The following is a 17,157-nucleotide window of genomic DNA, read 5'->3' as shown; positions in this document are numbered from 1 at the left end:
ATCTAGAAGTTTCCTTCCCTGTGTCAGGCCTTGTACCTCTGCATAAGGCAAATACTGTAAGGCATGAGCAGTCTATGTGACGTTCTGTGGGGCTGGGAAGCACAAGGTGCTTTAGCTCAGGAAAAAACAGAAGTTCTGGGGCTGAGGGTTCCCTGGAGAAGGGTCTCAGGTAGACTTGTCAGGCAGCCAGCAAGCAAGCACTGGGCGACAGAGTATCTTTCAGTCAGGAATCTTAAAGTTGCAAGTAACAAAGTAGCATTGGGTAAGGGACTGCTGGTGGATGTTCCTTCCGGTCAAGCCAGCTCTGGGGAATTGGGATGAGCCCCAGCCGAGCTTTGGCTGTGGAGAGCAGGTGCTGCAGCCCCAGGGTCTGCTCACTCATTCCTGCTACTCATTTCACTTGTTGAAAAACTGGACCTCACTCCCTCCCCATTTAAATTTCATGCCTCCATTCTGATGATTTTTGCCCGGGTCACATGCCCATCCCCAAACAAATCCCTGTGGTAGTGAAACTATAAAATTGTAATTTGGTCCATGCATTAGTCAGCATCGTATTACAACAGAGCACCTGGATCATTAATGATTAAAGAGAAAAGGGTTATTCTGCCTCAGGTTTAGGAGGCTGCAGCGCAAGAGACATTGCACTGAGATGCTGGTGGGTGTGTCAGCCAGTAATGGGAGGGGCTGAGCACACTGCTCAACTCATAAGCCACTAAGGGAAAAAAGCAGGGGATGGGGCAGAAAAGAGGCTGACGTCCCATCCCTGATTTTAAAGGCTTGCTACAAGGCCCCACCTTCTCGAGGCTCCACCATGCTAGGACCAAGCATTCAACATGTGGACCTCAGATCCAAACCATTACAGTCTAAGACTGTGCTCTGCTCAACCTGCACCCAGAGCATGGGGCAGGGTGACCTTCCCCAGGGGAAGTGGGAATGGCTTGTTAGATGAGTGAGGGCTCACCTGGCTAGAAGTAAGCTGTGTTAAAGTAAGGAATGGGGCAGAACAGAGAGGTCAGAGTGTGCGGAGAACAGCAAGGCGTGGTGGGTGCTGAGGAGGCAGAGGGTGTGAGATGTCTGGATGCTGCCGAGAAAGTACCATAGGCTGAAGAGGAGCTCAGTCAGGAAAGAACCTGAACAAAAACCAGGAGCCGAGTCTGACCCCAGAACCTGCATTAAAAAGCCAGGCATGGTGCAGTTACAGGTATTATCTAGCTGTTGAAAAGGGAGGAAGGGCGATCAGCCTTGTCTACTTGAGGAGTTCAAAGCCAGAAAAACCTGTCTCAAAAAATGAAGGTGGATGGCACCTGGGAAATGACATGAGGTTGTCTTCTGATTTCCACACTCTGGCACATACATACTCATGGGCATACACACACACACACACACACACTCACACACACATACACACTCACACTCACACACTCATACACACATATACACACACTCACACACACATACACACTCACACTCACAACACACTCATACACACATATACACACACTCACACATACATTCACACACACATACACACTCACACACATATACACACACACACACATACACTCACACACATACACACTCACACTCACATACACTCACACACATACACACACTCACACTCACATACACTCACACACACATATACAATCATACACACACTCACACACACATACACACACAAACATACACACACACTCACACACACTCACTCACACACACACTCACACACTCAAGCACACACTGACATGTACGTGCACGAAAACACACATCATTTTGATTACATTTCTGTGACGGGCAAAGACACAGAATGTTTTTCATGTATAACCAGCTCTTCTTTTGAGAGAATAACTCAGATCACTCACCCATTTTTTTTTATTGGATTACTTGACTTTGCCAACTTTTTTGTTCCCTGTAGAGTTTGGATATTGGACCCCGTTAGGTGAATGCTGGTCAAGTTCTCCCTGAACCGTGAAGACTATAATTTCATGCGATCTGAGTATTCCCCGGCTATGGGGGCTCTGTTCAGAAAGACCTTGCTTCTGATGATGTCTTCAGTTGTTTCCCCTGTTTTTCTCTCTGATAGTTTCAAAGCTTCAGGTTGTATGTTAAGAGTCCTTGATCCATTTTTAGCTGACCTTTGTACCAGAGGAGAGACAGGGATCTAGTTTCATGCACACGTGGAAACCCAGTTTTCTCAGCAGGATGTGTTAAGGGGCGGCTGCTCACCAACATACGTTTTGTAAAGTCCAGATAAATCTTCAAACTTCAACTCACAGACTGCAAGACCAGAGCTGGGATGGTCCCCCTCTTCCCCCTGCAGGATTGTGCACCTCTGGACTGTCATCTGGCTACAGTGTCTCCAGTGCCTTCAAATCAAACACAAGGGCAGGAAGGTGTGCTCCCGTCTGAGTGAGCTACAGAGAAGGGGGCCCTGGAGGATGGAGAACCTGTGGCTGTTCCCAGAAATATGCAATGCTCACATTCCACAGAAGCCTTCTAAAAGCCTTCCACACACAAGCTTCTGTGGTATGAGGCTGAGGACAGCAGCAAGCCATTCACCGAGAGAGCCTTACTCTCCTCTCCTCGTGGGTGGGCTTAAAGGCAGTCAGCAGGGAACACAAGAGAAATCCCTGTACAGAGTGAACATGGTGCAGAAGCACCAGGTGAGCATCAGGTGTGTAGACAGGGCATTAAGCAGGGTGGGCACGGAACCCCTCCCTCGGGGCCCCCTTCCTCACCAGCAAGGCGAGATCTGAGTCACGGCCCCAGGAAGTGAAGGAATGAGCCAACCTCTTCCCAAGGAGAGAAAGGTCGGGTGAAGGAAGAAGTCCAGGAAGATGCCGTAGCTGAACTTCCCCTAACGGAATGAACATGGAGTGCTCCGGACTAGTAGAAGCCGGTGCACCCTGAACCCAAAGACCAGGAGCGAGTATGGTGGAGATAAAGTCACAGACTTATCACATAGCCCTTGAAGGTTTTATATCTTTATGGCCTTTATGGCCAAGAATGGAGTGTCCTCATTGGCTGCCGGGGGCCAGGAAAAGCCACAGAAGCGCCAGGACGGAAGCGGAGATCAGTGAAGAGCTGCAGTGGTTCATCAGTGAGTATGGGATCAGGAAGTGGAAGGAGGGAGAGGCAGTAGTGAACAAAGACTGCTGGTGGTTGGAAACCACTGGGGCAAGCAGCAAGCACGGCCATGCTGTCCCTCAGAGAGAACCACCGTTCCCAGACCCGGGGATTAATTATTTCCTATCTCCCCCTTGTTAAGGGAGATGTCAGCCTGCCTCTCGCCAAGGTCGTTCATGCTGACCACATCTTCCTGGGCAGTAACCCTGCTGCTCTCCGAATGGCTACATGGAGGGGCGTGGGCGGTGCCAGGTGCCTGGTGCCGTCTCAGCACCACGGACAGAACCGCTTTAAGGTACTGGCGGAAACTGTGACTGGAGAAGGCATAGAGGACTGGGGTGAAGCAACAATGGGAGAAGGCCAGGCTCTCTGTCACCTGCAACATATAGTCCAGACGGTGGCTGATCTCACAGTTCCCAAAGACATGCAGATCCAGCAGCGAGTGCAGGAACAAGGTGAGGTTGTACGGGAACCACAGCAGGAAGAAGACTACCACCAGGGCCGCAGCCGTCCTCAGAGCCCGGCCCTGTCCCGGTGGCCTCAGCCTGACCAGAACACAACCGATGCGGGAGTAAAAGAAAATCATGGCCAACAGTGGGAAGAGAAACCCCAGGAGGTTCATCTGGAAGCGCAGGTACAGCTTCCAAATGGTTGCATGTCCGCCAAAATCGGCATAGCAGTGCCACACACCATCTAAGGTCTGGTGGACCTTCACAAAGACCATTTCTGGGACAGAGACAGCCAGGGCTGTGATCCACACCATGACAATGAGAAGCAGGTTCCTGAACCGGGTCTTGGGTCTGTGGAGGGGCTGAGCGTGGACAATCTCCAGGTATTTGTCCAGACTCATGCAGGTGATGAAGAAGATGCCACAGTAAAAGTTAATAGAGTAGAGAGTGCTCACCACCTTGCACAGGAAACTGCCGAAAACCCAATGCCAGGCCACAGAGATGGCCCAGAAGGGCATCGTCACTACAAACAAGAGGTTGGAGACAGCCAGGTTCAGCAGGTACAGCTCAATCATCCGTCGTCGTTGAGGCACAGAGTGGAGCAATACCACCAGGAGAAGGAGGTTGCCGGCCAGGCCCAGCACAAAGATCAGGCTGTAGACCACCGGCAGAAAGACTCTGCCAAAGGACAGGACCTCATCTTTGCTGCAAACCAAGACAGTCACGTCATCCAAGTAGTCATAGTCGTAGATGGAGCTGCCGTTCTCAGGACCGGTGGTGGCGAGAGGCAGGGGAGAAGCGATGGTGGGCATGTCTCGAGTTCTGCAGGAAACAAAAGCCGCAGTGAGGGCCTGAGGAGATGGTTCAGCGGGCAAAGCGCTCGCCGCGCACACATCCTTGGCACCCACACAAAGCTAGAGGCAGAAGGCACAGCTACAATCCTGAAGGAAGAGACAGAGAAGGAAGCATCAGAAGCTCACAGGCCAGCACTAGCTCAGAAGAAACTGACATGAGCCTGTCCTCTGACATCCACACGCACATGCTCACACACACGAACATTTAAACACACACAGACACAGAGATTAGAGAAAAAAGCCTAAACCATGAAAGACTGTATACCCTCAAAACCCTGAGCCAAATAACCCACCTTTCCTCAAGTCGATACCTTTCTTGATGCTGTGACTAAATGCCTGAACTCCCCCTCCCCACCCGACCCCCAGCACACACAGCACAAGCTGAGGTGCAGTGCAGATTGACTCCACTTTTTCACTGGGCAGGTTAGGGGAGCACTGTCTGGCCAGGGCTGTCACCTCTCCAGAGATTTTTAACATGTGGACTGGGATTGTCAGCATGTAGACATGGGGTGGCCAGGATCTGGCCATTGTTACCTACTGGGTTTCAAATGGCCTGTGCGGTGGCATGGTTGGCATAGGAGTTTCTAGTACATGCTGCTCCAGGAGTGTAGCTCATGCCCAAGCTGAAGCTATTTCCAGACAGTCTCTGCTACGAGAGCAGGGCAGACGCCACTGAGTTCAGAATTGGAATAGGACCATCGACTCAGTCCAGTGCCTGCAAGCTTGGCCCCAGAAAACCACCTGTCTCCTCTGGATCAGAGACAAAAGCATGGAGACAGAGGCAGGCAGAAACATCAAGTCTATAGCCAGCCTGGCCTACACCGCCAGTTCCAGATCACCTAGGCCTACATTTGGTTTAAAAACAAAACAGATTTAAAAAAAAAAAACAGCCAAATGTCTGCCAAATGATGTCCATGTACCCCTGCTCCCCTCTCCAAGACAAGGGCAAGACAGTGCAAAAGATTCCCCCATCTTGTATTCTTGCTGAAGCCATTTTAGGCTTGATTAGAACTTGATCTCCTTGGTGGAGAATCCTGGGGAAACTATACAGCTCTACTCCAGAAGCCCAAGGTCAAGATGCCCCAGATAGCAGCTTATTTTAGCTTGTTAAGCTTGTTAAATTGCTTGATTGTACAGAAGCCCCCTCGTCCAGAGAGCTTATTCTGCCTCCTGTTAAAGAGCTTACTTGCTGGAAGGTCCTCTCCCCACCCCTGTAGCTGCCAAGTGGGTTGAGGTTTTGTTTTTGTACTGTCTATTGTAATGCTAAGTGAAGGGGGGTGGCCATGACCTGGAGTCTGTACCCAGCCCCTGGTTGAGGTTTCCAGAACTTGGAGAAGAGGGAGGAGAGCAGCCATGGAAAAAGAAGACTGTGCAGAAGGGAGAAAGATCACCACCATGGGCTGAGGGCCAAGAGAACAGCCCAGAGGGCTGCCCAGTTGGGATAAGTGCAGCCCAGAGGGCTGCCCAGTTGGGATAAGTGCAGCCCAGCTGGAACATAGTAGATAGTAAGAGATAACTTGGGGTTATTGGAAGTAGATTCGAACAGCATACAGGGTAGGCAGCTGCCCAGCTGTTGTGCTGCCTAAGGCATATTAAAGTATAAAGGCTGTGTGTGTTTTTCATACAGGAATATAAATGGTCTAAGGCAGGGAAGAAGCCCCAGGCTGGGATAAAAAAAAATATTTTTACTACAAAGTAAGATGTCAGGATGTGGGTTTTTGCTTTCAAGTACCCCTTGCTTTGGACATTCAGTGCTATACTCGGGTCCCAATGCCAGCTGGAATAAAGGCATTCCATTGGCTATAAACAATCACCTCAGATCACTGAGGGCTCCCCGTAACCCCATCATAGACCAAGCCCCCAACCATGTAACTCCTCAGGAGGTTTGTAACTTTGTACTCTTCTCCTCCACTCCGTGGTGTCTGGTATGCTATCTCCCAGCCAATCAATGCCACTGGATGTCCACGGGTACCCTGACTTATGACTGCCATTGGTTTATTGGTTTCCAAGGCTCCTCGTTACACCCCGAGTCTTCAGCGCTGCGGCCTGGATTCCTTCTTTGTGTGCCTTGCAAAGTAGGTGTCATTTTTTGAGCAGATCCCCTGGACCATAGTTAAAGCTAGGAAGGAGTCTGGACTCCTCACACTCCTGTCTGTGGGGTCGATGTCAACAGCCGGGCTTGGTCCCATCTGGCCTTACCTGATGCTTGCGGTATCCGGTCTCTGTCACCGGCTAGAGAGCTTGGGTTAGCTGCGAACTGTCTCGTCGTTTTCTCTGTTAATTTTTCCTCTCTTCTCAGAATCCTCTCTCCTTGTTGCCCCAACTCCTCTCTTGCAGGGCTGTGGGACGGGTGCTTCTCTCTGTCTCTGATGAGAGTCTGTCTTCAAGCTTTTGAAAATATACACAAATACATAATCATGTGCAGTGAGCGGTCAGTGCACCATGCAGCCATGCAGCTGCTCCCCAACGATGACTGCACCCTCACCCCGTCCGTCAGCCTCTCTCACGCCTTCTGCAGTCGCTCATCCCTCAGCTCCTGTGAGAATTTTAGAGCGCTCATATGCATACATCTTGTGGGTGGTTCTGTTCTGAAGTTATTTTGAGACTCTGCATGTTGCTGGCCATGGTAGTGGGGTATTATACCCGGGGTGTTGGCTAAACTCAAAGTATGTAGTGGCTGCACTTGTCTACACCCCTCCGGCAGAACACGAGCCTCTCATTTCCGTCTGTCACAGCCAAAAGGGTTTTCTGCTGCTGCTGTTTTGCTTTTGTTTGGAAACCAAACCCCAGCTCTAATAGCCCCGGATGGCCTGGAACTGGCTGTGCAGACCAGGCTCCAGCTCCCTGCCCTCTGTCTTTTTTATATTAGTCATTCTTACCGGAGTGGAGTGACACCACGTAGTGGTGGGATTTGCATTTCCCTGATGGTTACTAATGTTAACTTTTGTGGGGATACGGTTGGGTGTGCTACTGACCATGGTGTCTTCCTCTAAGAAATGTCTTTACCTTCTCTTGCCTTTGGCTTGCTTTGCTCTGTTTGCTTTGATTTGTTTTGACTTTGAACTTGCTACGTAGCAGAGGGTGACCTGATCTCCTCCTGTATCCTCCAAGCACTGAGATTGCAGGCACGTGCTATTGTGCCCAGCTAATCATTTGCTCGTTTTAAAACAAGATGGATTGGGGGCAGGTGATGGCTTAAGGCCCTTTATACACTCCTGTATTAATAGATCAATAGTTTGTAAATAATTTCTGATACCCTGTAGGATCCCTGTGGGATTCTGATGAGTCTCTCCTCCGCAGTGTTTGATATAATCCCATCCCTGCCTGTCTCTGTTTTTGGCCTGTGCGTTTGATGTCTTATCTAGAAAGCTTCCACACATGTATACCTATGTACCACTATATACTGAAACATGAAAATAGCATCAGCTATAACATAAATAAAGTGAAAAGGTTGTGCTCAGTTCTGTACTGAATTACACACATGCACACACATACACACACACACACACACACACACACAAACATACAACAGGCACATACCACACACAGGCATACCATACACACACCTTACATACACACATCTACACACAGGAACATCTCTCTCTCTCTCTCTCTCACACACACACACACACACACACACACACACACACACACACACACACTAGAGAGAGGGGGGGAGAGAGGGAGAGGGAGAGGGAGAGGGAGAGGGAGAGAGGTGGAGTGAGCTGCTTCCTTACTCCCTGCCCCATGTTGTCTGTCAGAAAGTGATGTGCTTAGTCAAGAGGATAACCCTCCTTCTTAGATGAAGAAGGCTCTTCGGTCAAGGATATAGAATTAACTTCACTCCCTGTTAGAACCCAAGGGTAGGGGCTCAGCGGTTAAAAGCACTGACTGCTCGTCCAAGGGTCCTGAGTTCAAATCCCAGCTACTACATGGTGGCTCACAGCCATCTGCAATGAGCTCTGATGCTCTCCTCTGGTGTGTCTGAAGACAGCTACTGTTTACTCACATACCTGAAATAAATAGACCCCAAGGGTAGGGACCTTTATGTTCAATACATTGCATTGTTCTTTTGGGGAAGAGAGGGGGAAAGAGACAAAAACATGGTCCAGTGGGAGTTGTGTTGAGCTCCTACAGAAGGGCCCATAGGCTGGTGGTGGTAATGCATCATAAGGTATAAAATACATACCAGTTCCTGTTGAACTTCTGTGTTTTGTTTCCTGTTCCCCCGTTCAACTAGTGCCAGCTTGCATGCTTACCTATGCCTTTAAATGGATGGGAGTCTCACTTCGTAAGAGGTTGACGGTTGCATCAATCCTCCTGCCTCAGCTCTCACCAACACACCCTGGCATGCCTCGGGTCTGTGAGGGTTTATGTGCTTTTTCACCTGACTCACGCATGTTGCAATGTCTTCCCTGGCTATTTCTGGTACGAAGATTGTTTTTACTTTGTAAGAATTTTTGGAGGAGCTGTTGGCTCAGGAGGCCCACATGGGACTTTTTGAGCATCTACGAGGTTGGGTAGAATAAACTGGTCTGGGAGCCTTACTCCTCCCATGGAACGCTGGAGAACTCCCTCCCAGTCCGCCTCTGCCCCACCCTTGGGCTCCTATCTAGTAGCATGGGGACCAGATGTTGGGGAAGTCCAATGCATGTCCGGGAAGTTTTCTCTAGGCCCCAGCTATCTCCTGGCCAGCCTCAAAGGTGGCTCTGCTTCTGCTGTGGGTGAGAGGTGGCCCCCGTCCCTCTCCTGTGCATCTGGCCTCTCCTGGCCCTGAGCACCTCCCATCCCTGGTCAGGAGTTGAGCTGAGGAGGGGGTTCAGATGAGGAGAACCCTTCTGAGGCTCAGGACTTGTCAATCAGGATGCCAATAACAACCGCCTCCTAGCTGTTCTCTGAGCCTCCAGCCCTGGCCTTGGCTTTGACCTAATTTCTCAACGTCCCTGACTTTTGCTTTAGCAAATACACAACCTAACAGATGTTTAGATCAAAGTCAGAGTCAGCAGCTTTTGTCTGGTCCAAGCCACTTCTGAAGGTCTCCCTCCCCCTAGGGCACTCTGGGAAGCTCTCCAGGTCCTCTGAAGCAACAGGCCTCTACCAACACTCCCATCAGCACCTACCAGGTGAGTCAGCAGCCTTGCCCCTGTGCACAGCGTGGATGGGTAGCACGTGCCTTCCTGGCCTCTGTGCAGTCCTGTAACTCACAAGAAGGGCCAGGCTGGTCATTTTCACTCCCCCTTACACTCTTTCGGCTTCTCCATTAAGACCTTAAGGAGGAGTCGTTTACACCTTAGTGTAAGTCTGCAGGTGGTGAAGATGATCCTGCAGGGGAAGTTTTGGGGGCATCTGGAGAATCACTTAGGGGCTTCAGTTGGTCAGGATGCAATACCAGCTGTCAAGATCAACTCCAGCTAAGCTTCCCTGTCAGAGAGCTAGGGGCACGGAGGCAGATGCACTACCGGTAGGACAATAATGACTTGCTTAGCAGGAGTGTTTGGTCTTCTGTACTGTGTGGGTGTGGCGGTATATGTGGCTTCAAGACAGAACTCAGGAGGTTGAGGGAGGAGGATCAGAAGTTCAGCCATACAGCGAGTGTAAGGTGAGACTCAGATGCATTGACCCCTATCTCAAATAAAAATAAAATAAAATAAAATAAAACCTCCAGAAACAAAATCAAACAAACACACCATTTCATCCTTGCAGCACGTGGCCTTGTGGGCCATGATAGATGACCTGAGAATGCTGGAACTTCCTCACAGGATGCGCAAAGGCTATCACAGTGACTTCCATGTTCCAGAGAGTGAAGGAGGCACGATGAGGTAACACCCAGATCCTGAAGCCTCCAGTGAGCTGGATGGGACTGGAAACCCAAGGGGGAAATGCCGTCCCTTAGCCTGAGGTCCCCTTCCAACAGACTAAGCTTAAATTTGAAGGGCATGGCTCTCACAGTGGAGCTCCACCCCTGAGCAACTTAGGCAGGCGGAGGCAGCCCCTGCAGGTGTACAACAGGCATATGGATTTGACAGGCAGTCTGTGAGCGCTAGCACAGTAACCAGCACTGCAGTCAGGGATAGGAGACACCAGAAATGTGGCAGATGCCACAACTGGGGTTTCTCTATGCTTGGATACCCCCACATGCAACTCAGGTTGCCTGTCGAACCTTTACTGAGTCATGGATTCAAGCCCCAGAGTTCCTGTCAGGCACCCCTCCTCCTCCTACCACCAGACACCAGCTAAGAGCTGAGTAGGTGGGTCCCCCAAAGGGCTAAACTCGACCCATCCCAGTAGGGTGTGCTGGGGAATTATGCAACCCATGAAATGTGCAAACTGTTCAAATAAACAAGATGAGCTTCGGGAATGTAAAAGTAGCTGATCTGATCAATTCTAACGGCAGCGGCTCTGCTGGCTTGCCCAGGACCAAGGAACCAAGCTATGATTTAAGCACATTACAAAGCCATCCCTCCCTGCACACCCCTGCCCAGTCCCTAGCACTCACACAGGGCACTCCTGGCCTGCTTTCCTTCACCCTCTGGATACAGAGCTGGCCCCTCCTAAGTCTGGGGGCTGGAAGTGCAGCAGCTGTGTCTCCAGGGCTCCTCAGTGCAGGACTGGAGAGAATGACATCAGATAACGACAGGATTTAAATGGTGTGGCCACCTCTTCTCCTCCCTCTCCACTCATCTTTTCCTTTCTGATCTTGTGTCCTCCCAGGCACAGCCGGGCCAACTCTGTGAGCATGTCCATCTCAGTACCAGAACCTCAACCTACTCAGCCCTCCCCCAGGAGGCTCCCCGATTGTTTTGGGATCCCCAAGCCCAAAGGCCACTCTAGCTCAGCTTCAGGCGGCCCCTCTAGCTCTTGGCACACTGTTGTTGCATTCTTGACATCATTCTGGGCACAGGAGACATTGGGACAGCCCTAGCTACACACGGAGAGGCTGTGCCAGGCACCAGACACTTGTCTCTAAGGTCCTGGGGGCAGTATTGGGCTCTCTCCTTCCTCCGTCCATCAAGGGCGTGAGAAACCATCAGTCACTATATTCTGTCAGCACTTGTAACACCACCCAACAATTAATTACACAGGCTTACTACAGGTCACAGTCTGTTCCCATGACTTCTCTCTTGCATTCATTCACCATGGCAAGTGCAGTGTCATCTCTACGAGGAGACCAGACACTGGAGAAGCCAAGGGAGTTGTCAAAGTCACTCAGCCAAACCTAGCTGAGCTGAGACTCACTCCTGGAGTCTGTGAAAAGACAGTATGGGGAGTCGGATGGCAGCAAGAAGGAACTGGGTAGTAAACAGCTCCTGATTAAGCAGCCTCACTGGGAGGTGGTTCAAGGGCTGATGGTTCCCGGGTGGAAAAACAAACCCAACACCCATGGGGCATAGCAAAGGCAACTGCTGCTTCTGACTTGACGAGTTAGGAAGCGGGTACAGGATGATTCATGCAGGGTCAGGGGTTTGGTGGGTGTGGAGGGGTGCTCTGGAAACTTCAGGCCCAGCCAGCCTACAGGGAAAAGCCAGGACCCCACCAGTCAGCTTCACTGTGCGACATAGTTGGCTGGTATAGTTCAGCGTGCAGTCAATCCTGGGCCCTAACGAGAGTGTCTCAGAAAGGGATTGCAAGCCTTAGTTATCGCCCCTTCGAGCGGCCTCCAGAGGCCTCCCTTATGACCTCTGATTCAAACATGAGGCATTAAGACCTGCCAGAACTGCCTCAAGGAATGAACAGAGATGGAGGTGACATCCCCAAGGACACACAGCAAGGACATTGTAAGACGTAGTGTCAGAACCCTGCTGCTGCCCCTGCAATAGCCCTTCCCCTCACAGACAGCACAGGCTCCTACTGAGACGCTGCCAGTCAGCCCCTAGCTAAAGGACTTCCAGGTTCCAGGACCTCTCACCTGGGGAGGTGAGCTGACACCAATGGGGCACTGGTGGGCACACATCCTGCCTCCAGCCCCCTTTCCTGCCTTCTGCCTGGAAATCCAAAGTCCCGACAGCAGCAGACTTGTGCTATCATCAAACCTCCCCCATCCTCAGAACCAGACAGGAAGCGACCCCGCTTCTGCAACAGGGGCTCTGGTTTCCTCAAAGTCACGCTGTTGTCTGTCTGTCCATTGAGTTAATGGCTCTTCCAATAACCTCCATGTCCCCTTAAGCCCACATTGAAGAGCTTTCACGGTAAGCCTGGCTGTGCAAGGTCTACTCACACAGATTTAGACAAATCTGATAACAATAACCCTTCTTGATGTTTCCATGGGGCTAGGCACTCCCCAAGGCCCTTCCATATTCTGCCCTGGCCTTCCTGCCTGGATCATTACCCTTGTGGGCTATGCCCCTAACTTATCTGTTGACTGAAGCAAAGTCTTGCTCACAGTGTAAGCTGCCCTCGCACTTGCTGCACTCTCATTTCTGTATCCCAAGCACTGGCGTTACAGATGTGCACGGCCCAACCTCTCCTCTTCTAACATGTTCTTTCTTTTAATTTTATGTATCTGAATATTTTGCCTGGTTGGATGGATGTGTACCTCATGTGTGCCTGAGGGCCACAGAGGCCATAAGAGGGTACCAGATCCTCCCCAGGAACTATAGTCACGGACAGTAGTGAGCTACCGGGAAGTGCCTCTAACCACTAAGCCATCTACCCCTCCAGCCTGAAAATGTCAAGTGTCAAATTTCTAAACCAGTGAAAGACCCTGTCTCAAAAAAACCTAAAGAATGACACCAAGGTTGACCTCTGGCCTCCACAGGCACATGCACACACAGATAAATAGAAATAAAATGTTCAGTGCAGAATGAATGCACTATATAGACACAAGAAAAGTTGGAGATGCTCCACACTCCTCCCTGACAAATATGGCTCTTGGGACAGTTCAGCATGTCCTGTCTGTCTTCTTGCCCATAGACCTGTCTGCAGCCACAGTTGGTCTAGGAAGGAGCTGCTTAACCAGTCCCCAGCATGATAGGACCTCTCCACCCACCCAAGCTCCCTGAGTCTGAATTCCTCAGGGGTTCCTGGCTTTGGCAAAATGTCCGTGGTGCTGATAATCTCTGAGGGAGCAGCCATGCTCCCAGCACAGCTCTCAGCGCCAGAGAGCAGGTACTCACAGGCACTCCAGCCTCTTCCCTGCTTCCTCTTTTTATTAATACCTCCCCCATTGTCATTGTGACAAGTTTAAAACACATCACCTCTATCATCCTTAGAGACAGATAAGAAGTACTTTCTAGCATGGCTACCCAATCCTCTGAGGCATAGATTTCTCACCTGGAAAAGACCTCGCCTGGGACTGCTGAGCCGTGCAAGCCTCTTACCTTCTGTTCAAACCTGAGCTTCATGTCAGGACCCCAAAGATTATCTAGTGAGTCACTGGACCCCCTTACCCTCCCTCTTCCAGTGCCACACTGGGAAATGGCAGCTGAGACTGGCTTAGTAGGACTGTCAAGACCTAGGCTCAAACTGCAGCAAGAAGACAGAGTAGATCACAGTCCTGGGTGGAAGGCCCTGGACCCCCTCTGAGACCTGACCCTGAGAACTCACAATGCAGGATCCCAAAGAAGAGGTGGGGGAGCTCTCCCTGGGGTGGAAATTGCCCCATGCCTCCCTCCTCCGGTACCCAGACCAGGGTCCTGGGACCACAGTAGCCACAGAGCAGCCCCACCCACCCCAAGGGCTGCCAGACCTACTACAGCCAGAAGCGCTTGCCTGGGGACGTCCACCGGAGTCTGAGAGGACCCAGTGGCTGCTGCCTCTTCTTCAGAGTGAATGTGAATCTCAGGACACACATCCTGGTTTCCTGGGGTTAGGGAACTATGCTTTTCCCTGGTAAGTCCTCCCATCCGCTGCAGCGAGCCAAGCTCTAATGACTTCCACCCCAGGAAGGAGTGCCCCAAGAAAAGTCCAATAACCCTGGGAAGCACAGCGCTCAACTTCCCAGCAGTGAGCCAAGCACAGTAACTCAACCTTGCAGCTTGTGTGCAACTTCCTGAGCACCTAGCTGGTCTTCCCAGCTCTACCCAGCATTCAGCTTTGTCCATCCGCCGGCTCCTCAGCGGGATTCCCCACTGTGCTGTGTCTATGTGCCCGACAGTCAGCAAAGTGGTAGCTTCATCTCCTAGGCTCCCCGCACCACCCCTCCTTTCCCTCTCCCACCACCTCAAGATGATTCTGCTACCTGTTGTGCTGTCTGCTCCCTCAACCAGCTGGGGAACTCTCCTGCAATGAATGGAAGACTGAATGAGTGAATGAATGAATGAATGAATGAATGAGTGTGGGCGGGTGTGATGTGCTGCTGGCTATACACTCAGCAGTCTGCGGCTGACTCCTGTCTCCTGTGGTCCAGGCCACCAAGCCATGTGTCAGTGCTCTGTTTGGTAAATGCTTTGCCTCCAAAGGAGCCATAACACTGTAGTGCTGGGGTGACTGCCCTGTTGCTTACTCAGAGCTGGCCGTGCACCACCTTAGAGGTGACTGATGTCTTGGTTGGTTGGTTGGTTGGTTGGTAGGCCGGTTGGTCAGTCGTCCAGACAGTGTCACATAGCCAAAGAAGGCCTCCTGTTTCCAACTCGCTGACACTGGGTATATGTGTGCGCCACCAAACCATACGTATGCTGTTTTAGAGAACGAGTTTCACTTTGTAGTGTGCTGACCTTGGACTTGCTCTGTAGCTCAGGCTGCCTTTTGAATTTGCCATCCCTGAAGTGATAGGCCCACGTCAGCACCGTAGCTTTGGCCCTTCAGAAGAGAAGTGGATGTGAACTTAGGTACTTGTCTTTCTCTTGGGTCCACAGACCACTGGACTGGAGGGCAAGATCTGATGGTTTTTCCTCTCAGAGGAGTAACACCAGTTATCAGAGAATAAGACTCAGGGAGTGTTCTACAAGAGCCCAGAGCCTGCTTCCCTCCCAGAGAACAGTTAAATTTCTAGGGCCTGAGGCCCTTCCTCATCCACCCCTCTCTTTGCTTATTTTGAAACTGTTTTAGAAAGGGTATCCTTGTGTAGAAGTCAGCTAGCTTTCCTCAATGCCGGTGTCATATAATCACAGCAGAGAGAGCTAATGCCTGTGAATGAACGATGACCTGATAGGTGTCACGGTTTGGATATGGTTTCACATGTCTTAAATACTTACATTCTGCAATTTTAGTACCCAGGATGGCTGTTCGAAGGAGAAGGAGGGACCTTAAGAGATGTGCCTCAAGGGACACAATGACCTCAGAGGGGTTAGTGTTGGAGAGTCTCAAGCATGGGTTGTTACTAAAAGAGTTCCAGTTGTCTGGGCTGTTGCTCTTGCTTCCTGCCTGGCCACTGATATGCTGTCAATATTGTAATGCCATCTGCCTGGAGACCTCTCACCAGAGTGGGTCAGATGCTGGCCCCACACACTTGACCCTCCAGAACACAAGCTAAGTCAACTTATTTCCTTTAAAAATAATGTGTGTGGGGCTGGGGATTTAGCTCAGTGGAAGAGCGCTTACCTAGGAAGCGCAAGGCCCTGGGTTCGGTCCCCAGCTCCGAAAAAAAGAACCAAAAAAATAAAAAATAATGTGTGTGTGTGTGTGTGTGTGTGTGTGTGTGTGTGAGAGAGAGAGAGAGAGAGGGGAGATATGTTCTATGGAGGTGGAGGTGTATGAGGTATAGGGAAAGCGGGTGCCTCAGCGGGCTCATGCTGAGGCGTCTCTTCCCCCTGAGAGACCAGTCACGCGTCGGTATAGTATAGCGTTTATTAAGGGCATAGGGGGGGGAAGTTAAGAGGGTAGTAGGGCAGAGAAAGGCAGAGAGAGAGACACAGAGAGAGACAGAGACAGAGACAGAGACTGACAGAGACAGAGAGAAGAGGAGAAGTAGAAGAATAGGTGTCGGCCATGAGCACGCGTAGAGAAATGGGGGAAGGGAATGGGGAGAGAGGGGGGGAAAGGGAAGTCAAGAGCAAGAGAACGAGAGCACAAGAGAGTGAAGAGGTCCTTTTTATAGCGTCAGGCACACCTGGCTGTTGCCAGGTAACTGTGGGTGGAGCTTAGACAGAATGCTAACAAGAATCATGTTGTCAAGTTTGGTGGCAAGCATCCTTACCCGTCGAGCCTTCCCGCTGGCCATCAACCTCTGTATTAGCCACTGGTATTTTGTTAGAGCAAAATGAAATGGACTAATGAACACATTTGATTCTGATTTCACCAACCATCCTATCAATGGCTGAGGATCTAAACCAGGATCCCACCTGGCCTTTCTTGAGTCTCCTTAGTCCCTCCATCCTAGAGCAGCACCATGATCTTGCCGTGTCATGTCTAGCCTTGGTGGTTGTTTTTTTCTTTTTCTTTTTTTCGGAGCTGGGGACCGAACCCAGGGCCTTGTGCTTGCTAGGCAAGTGCTCTACCACTGAGCTAAATCCCCAACCCCAGCCTTGGTGGTTTTAAAGAACGCTGGCCAGGTCTTCTGGAGAACTTTATGTTCCCATAATGACTTAGAAGTGGAGTGGGCTCTCCTCTTTTTGTGCAGATTATAGACTGGGTCATTTCTTTGTTTCTGTGACTATCACAACTTATCTCGTTGGCCCAGCTGTCTCCACCCCTGTTTAAATATCTCAACACATCTGCATCCTGTCCAGCTGAGTGATGGCTAGCAGCTGTCATCTAGCCTGTGTGTCACTCCCCAGCTGTGGAACCTCAAATGATACAGTCTCTGGAGTGTAGAAAAGGTGACTGGGGAAGCTCACAGCTTTGCATGGGCA

At 50.7% G+C, this 17,157-nt stretch overlaps 1 protein-coding gene across 4 annotated transcripts; it reads right to left on the bottom strand.

Annotated features, from left to right (window-relative positions):
- Positions 1-1,834: 1,834 nt before the first annotated feature.
- On the bottom strand, positions 1,835-14,238 carry Ackr2 (atypical chemokine receptor 2). Of its 4 annotated transcripts, XM_039080719.2 has the most exons (4): positions 14,119-14,238; positions 10,926-11,037; positions 6,629-6,817; positions 1,835-4,397 (listed from the first exon to the last, which is right to left on the bottom strand). In XM_039080719.2, the coding sequence occupies exon 4, from the start codon at positions 4,385-4,387 to the stop codon at positions 3,239-3,241; it is 1,149 nt and encodes a 382-aa protein (XP_038936647.1). In that variant the 5' UTR covers positions 4,388-4,397; positions 6,629-6,817; positions 10,926-11,037; positions 14,119-14,238; the 3' UTR covers positions 1,835-3,238. The 4 variants fall into 4 exon arrangements, with proteins under 4 accessions (XP_038936647.1, XP_038936649.1, XP_038936646.1 ...); XM_039080721.2 differs by lacking the exon at positions 14,119-14,238 and having other exon boundaries at positions 1,835-4,516; positions 10,926-12,147; XM_039080718.2 differs by lacking the exon at positions 14,119-14,238 and having other exon boundaries at positions 10,926-12,147.
- Between the last annotated feature and the right edge of the window lie 2,919 nt (positions 14,239-17,157).

The sequence above is a fragment of the Rattus norvegicus genome, chromosome 8 (assembly GCF_036323735.1).
Source record: "Rattus norvegicus strain BN/NHsdMcwi chromosome 8, GRCr8, whole genome shotgun sequence".
Taxonomy (NCBI): domain Eukaryota; kingdom Metazoa; phylum Chordata; class Mammalia; order Rodentia; family Muridae; genus Rattus; species Rattus norvegicus.
This window is presented reverse-complemented; position numbering and strand designations above follow the sequence as displayed.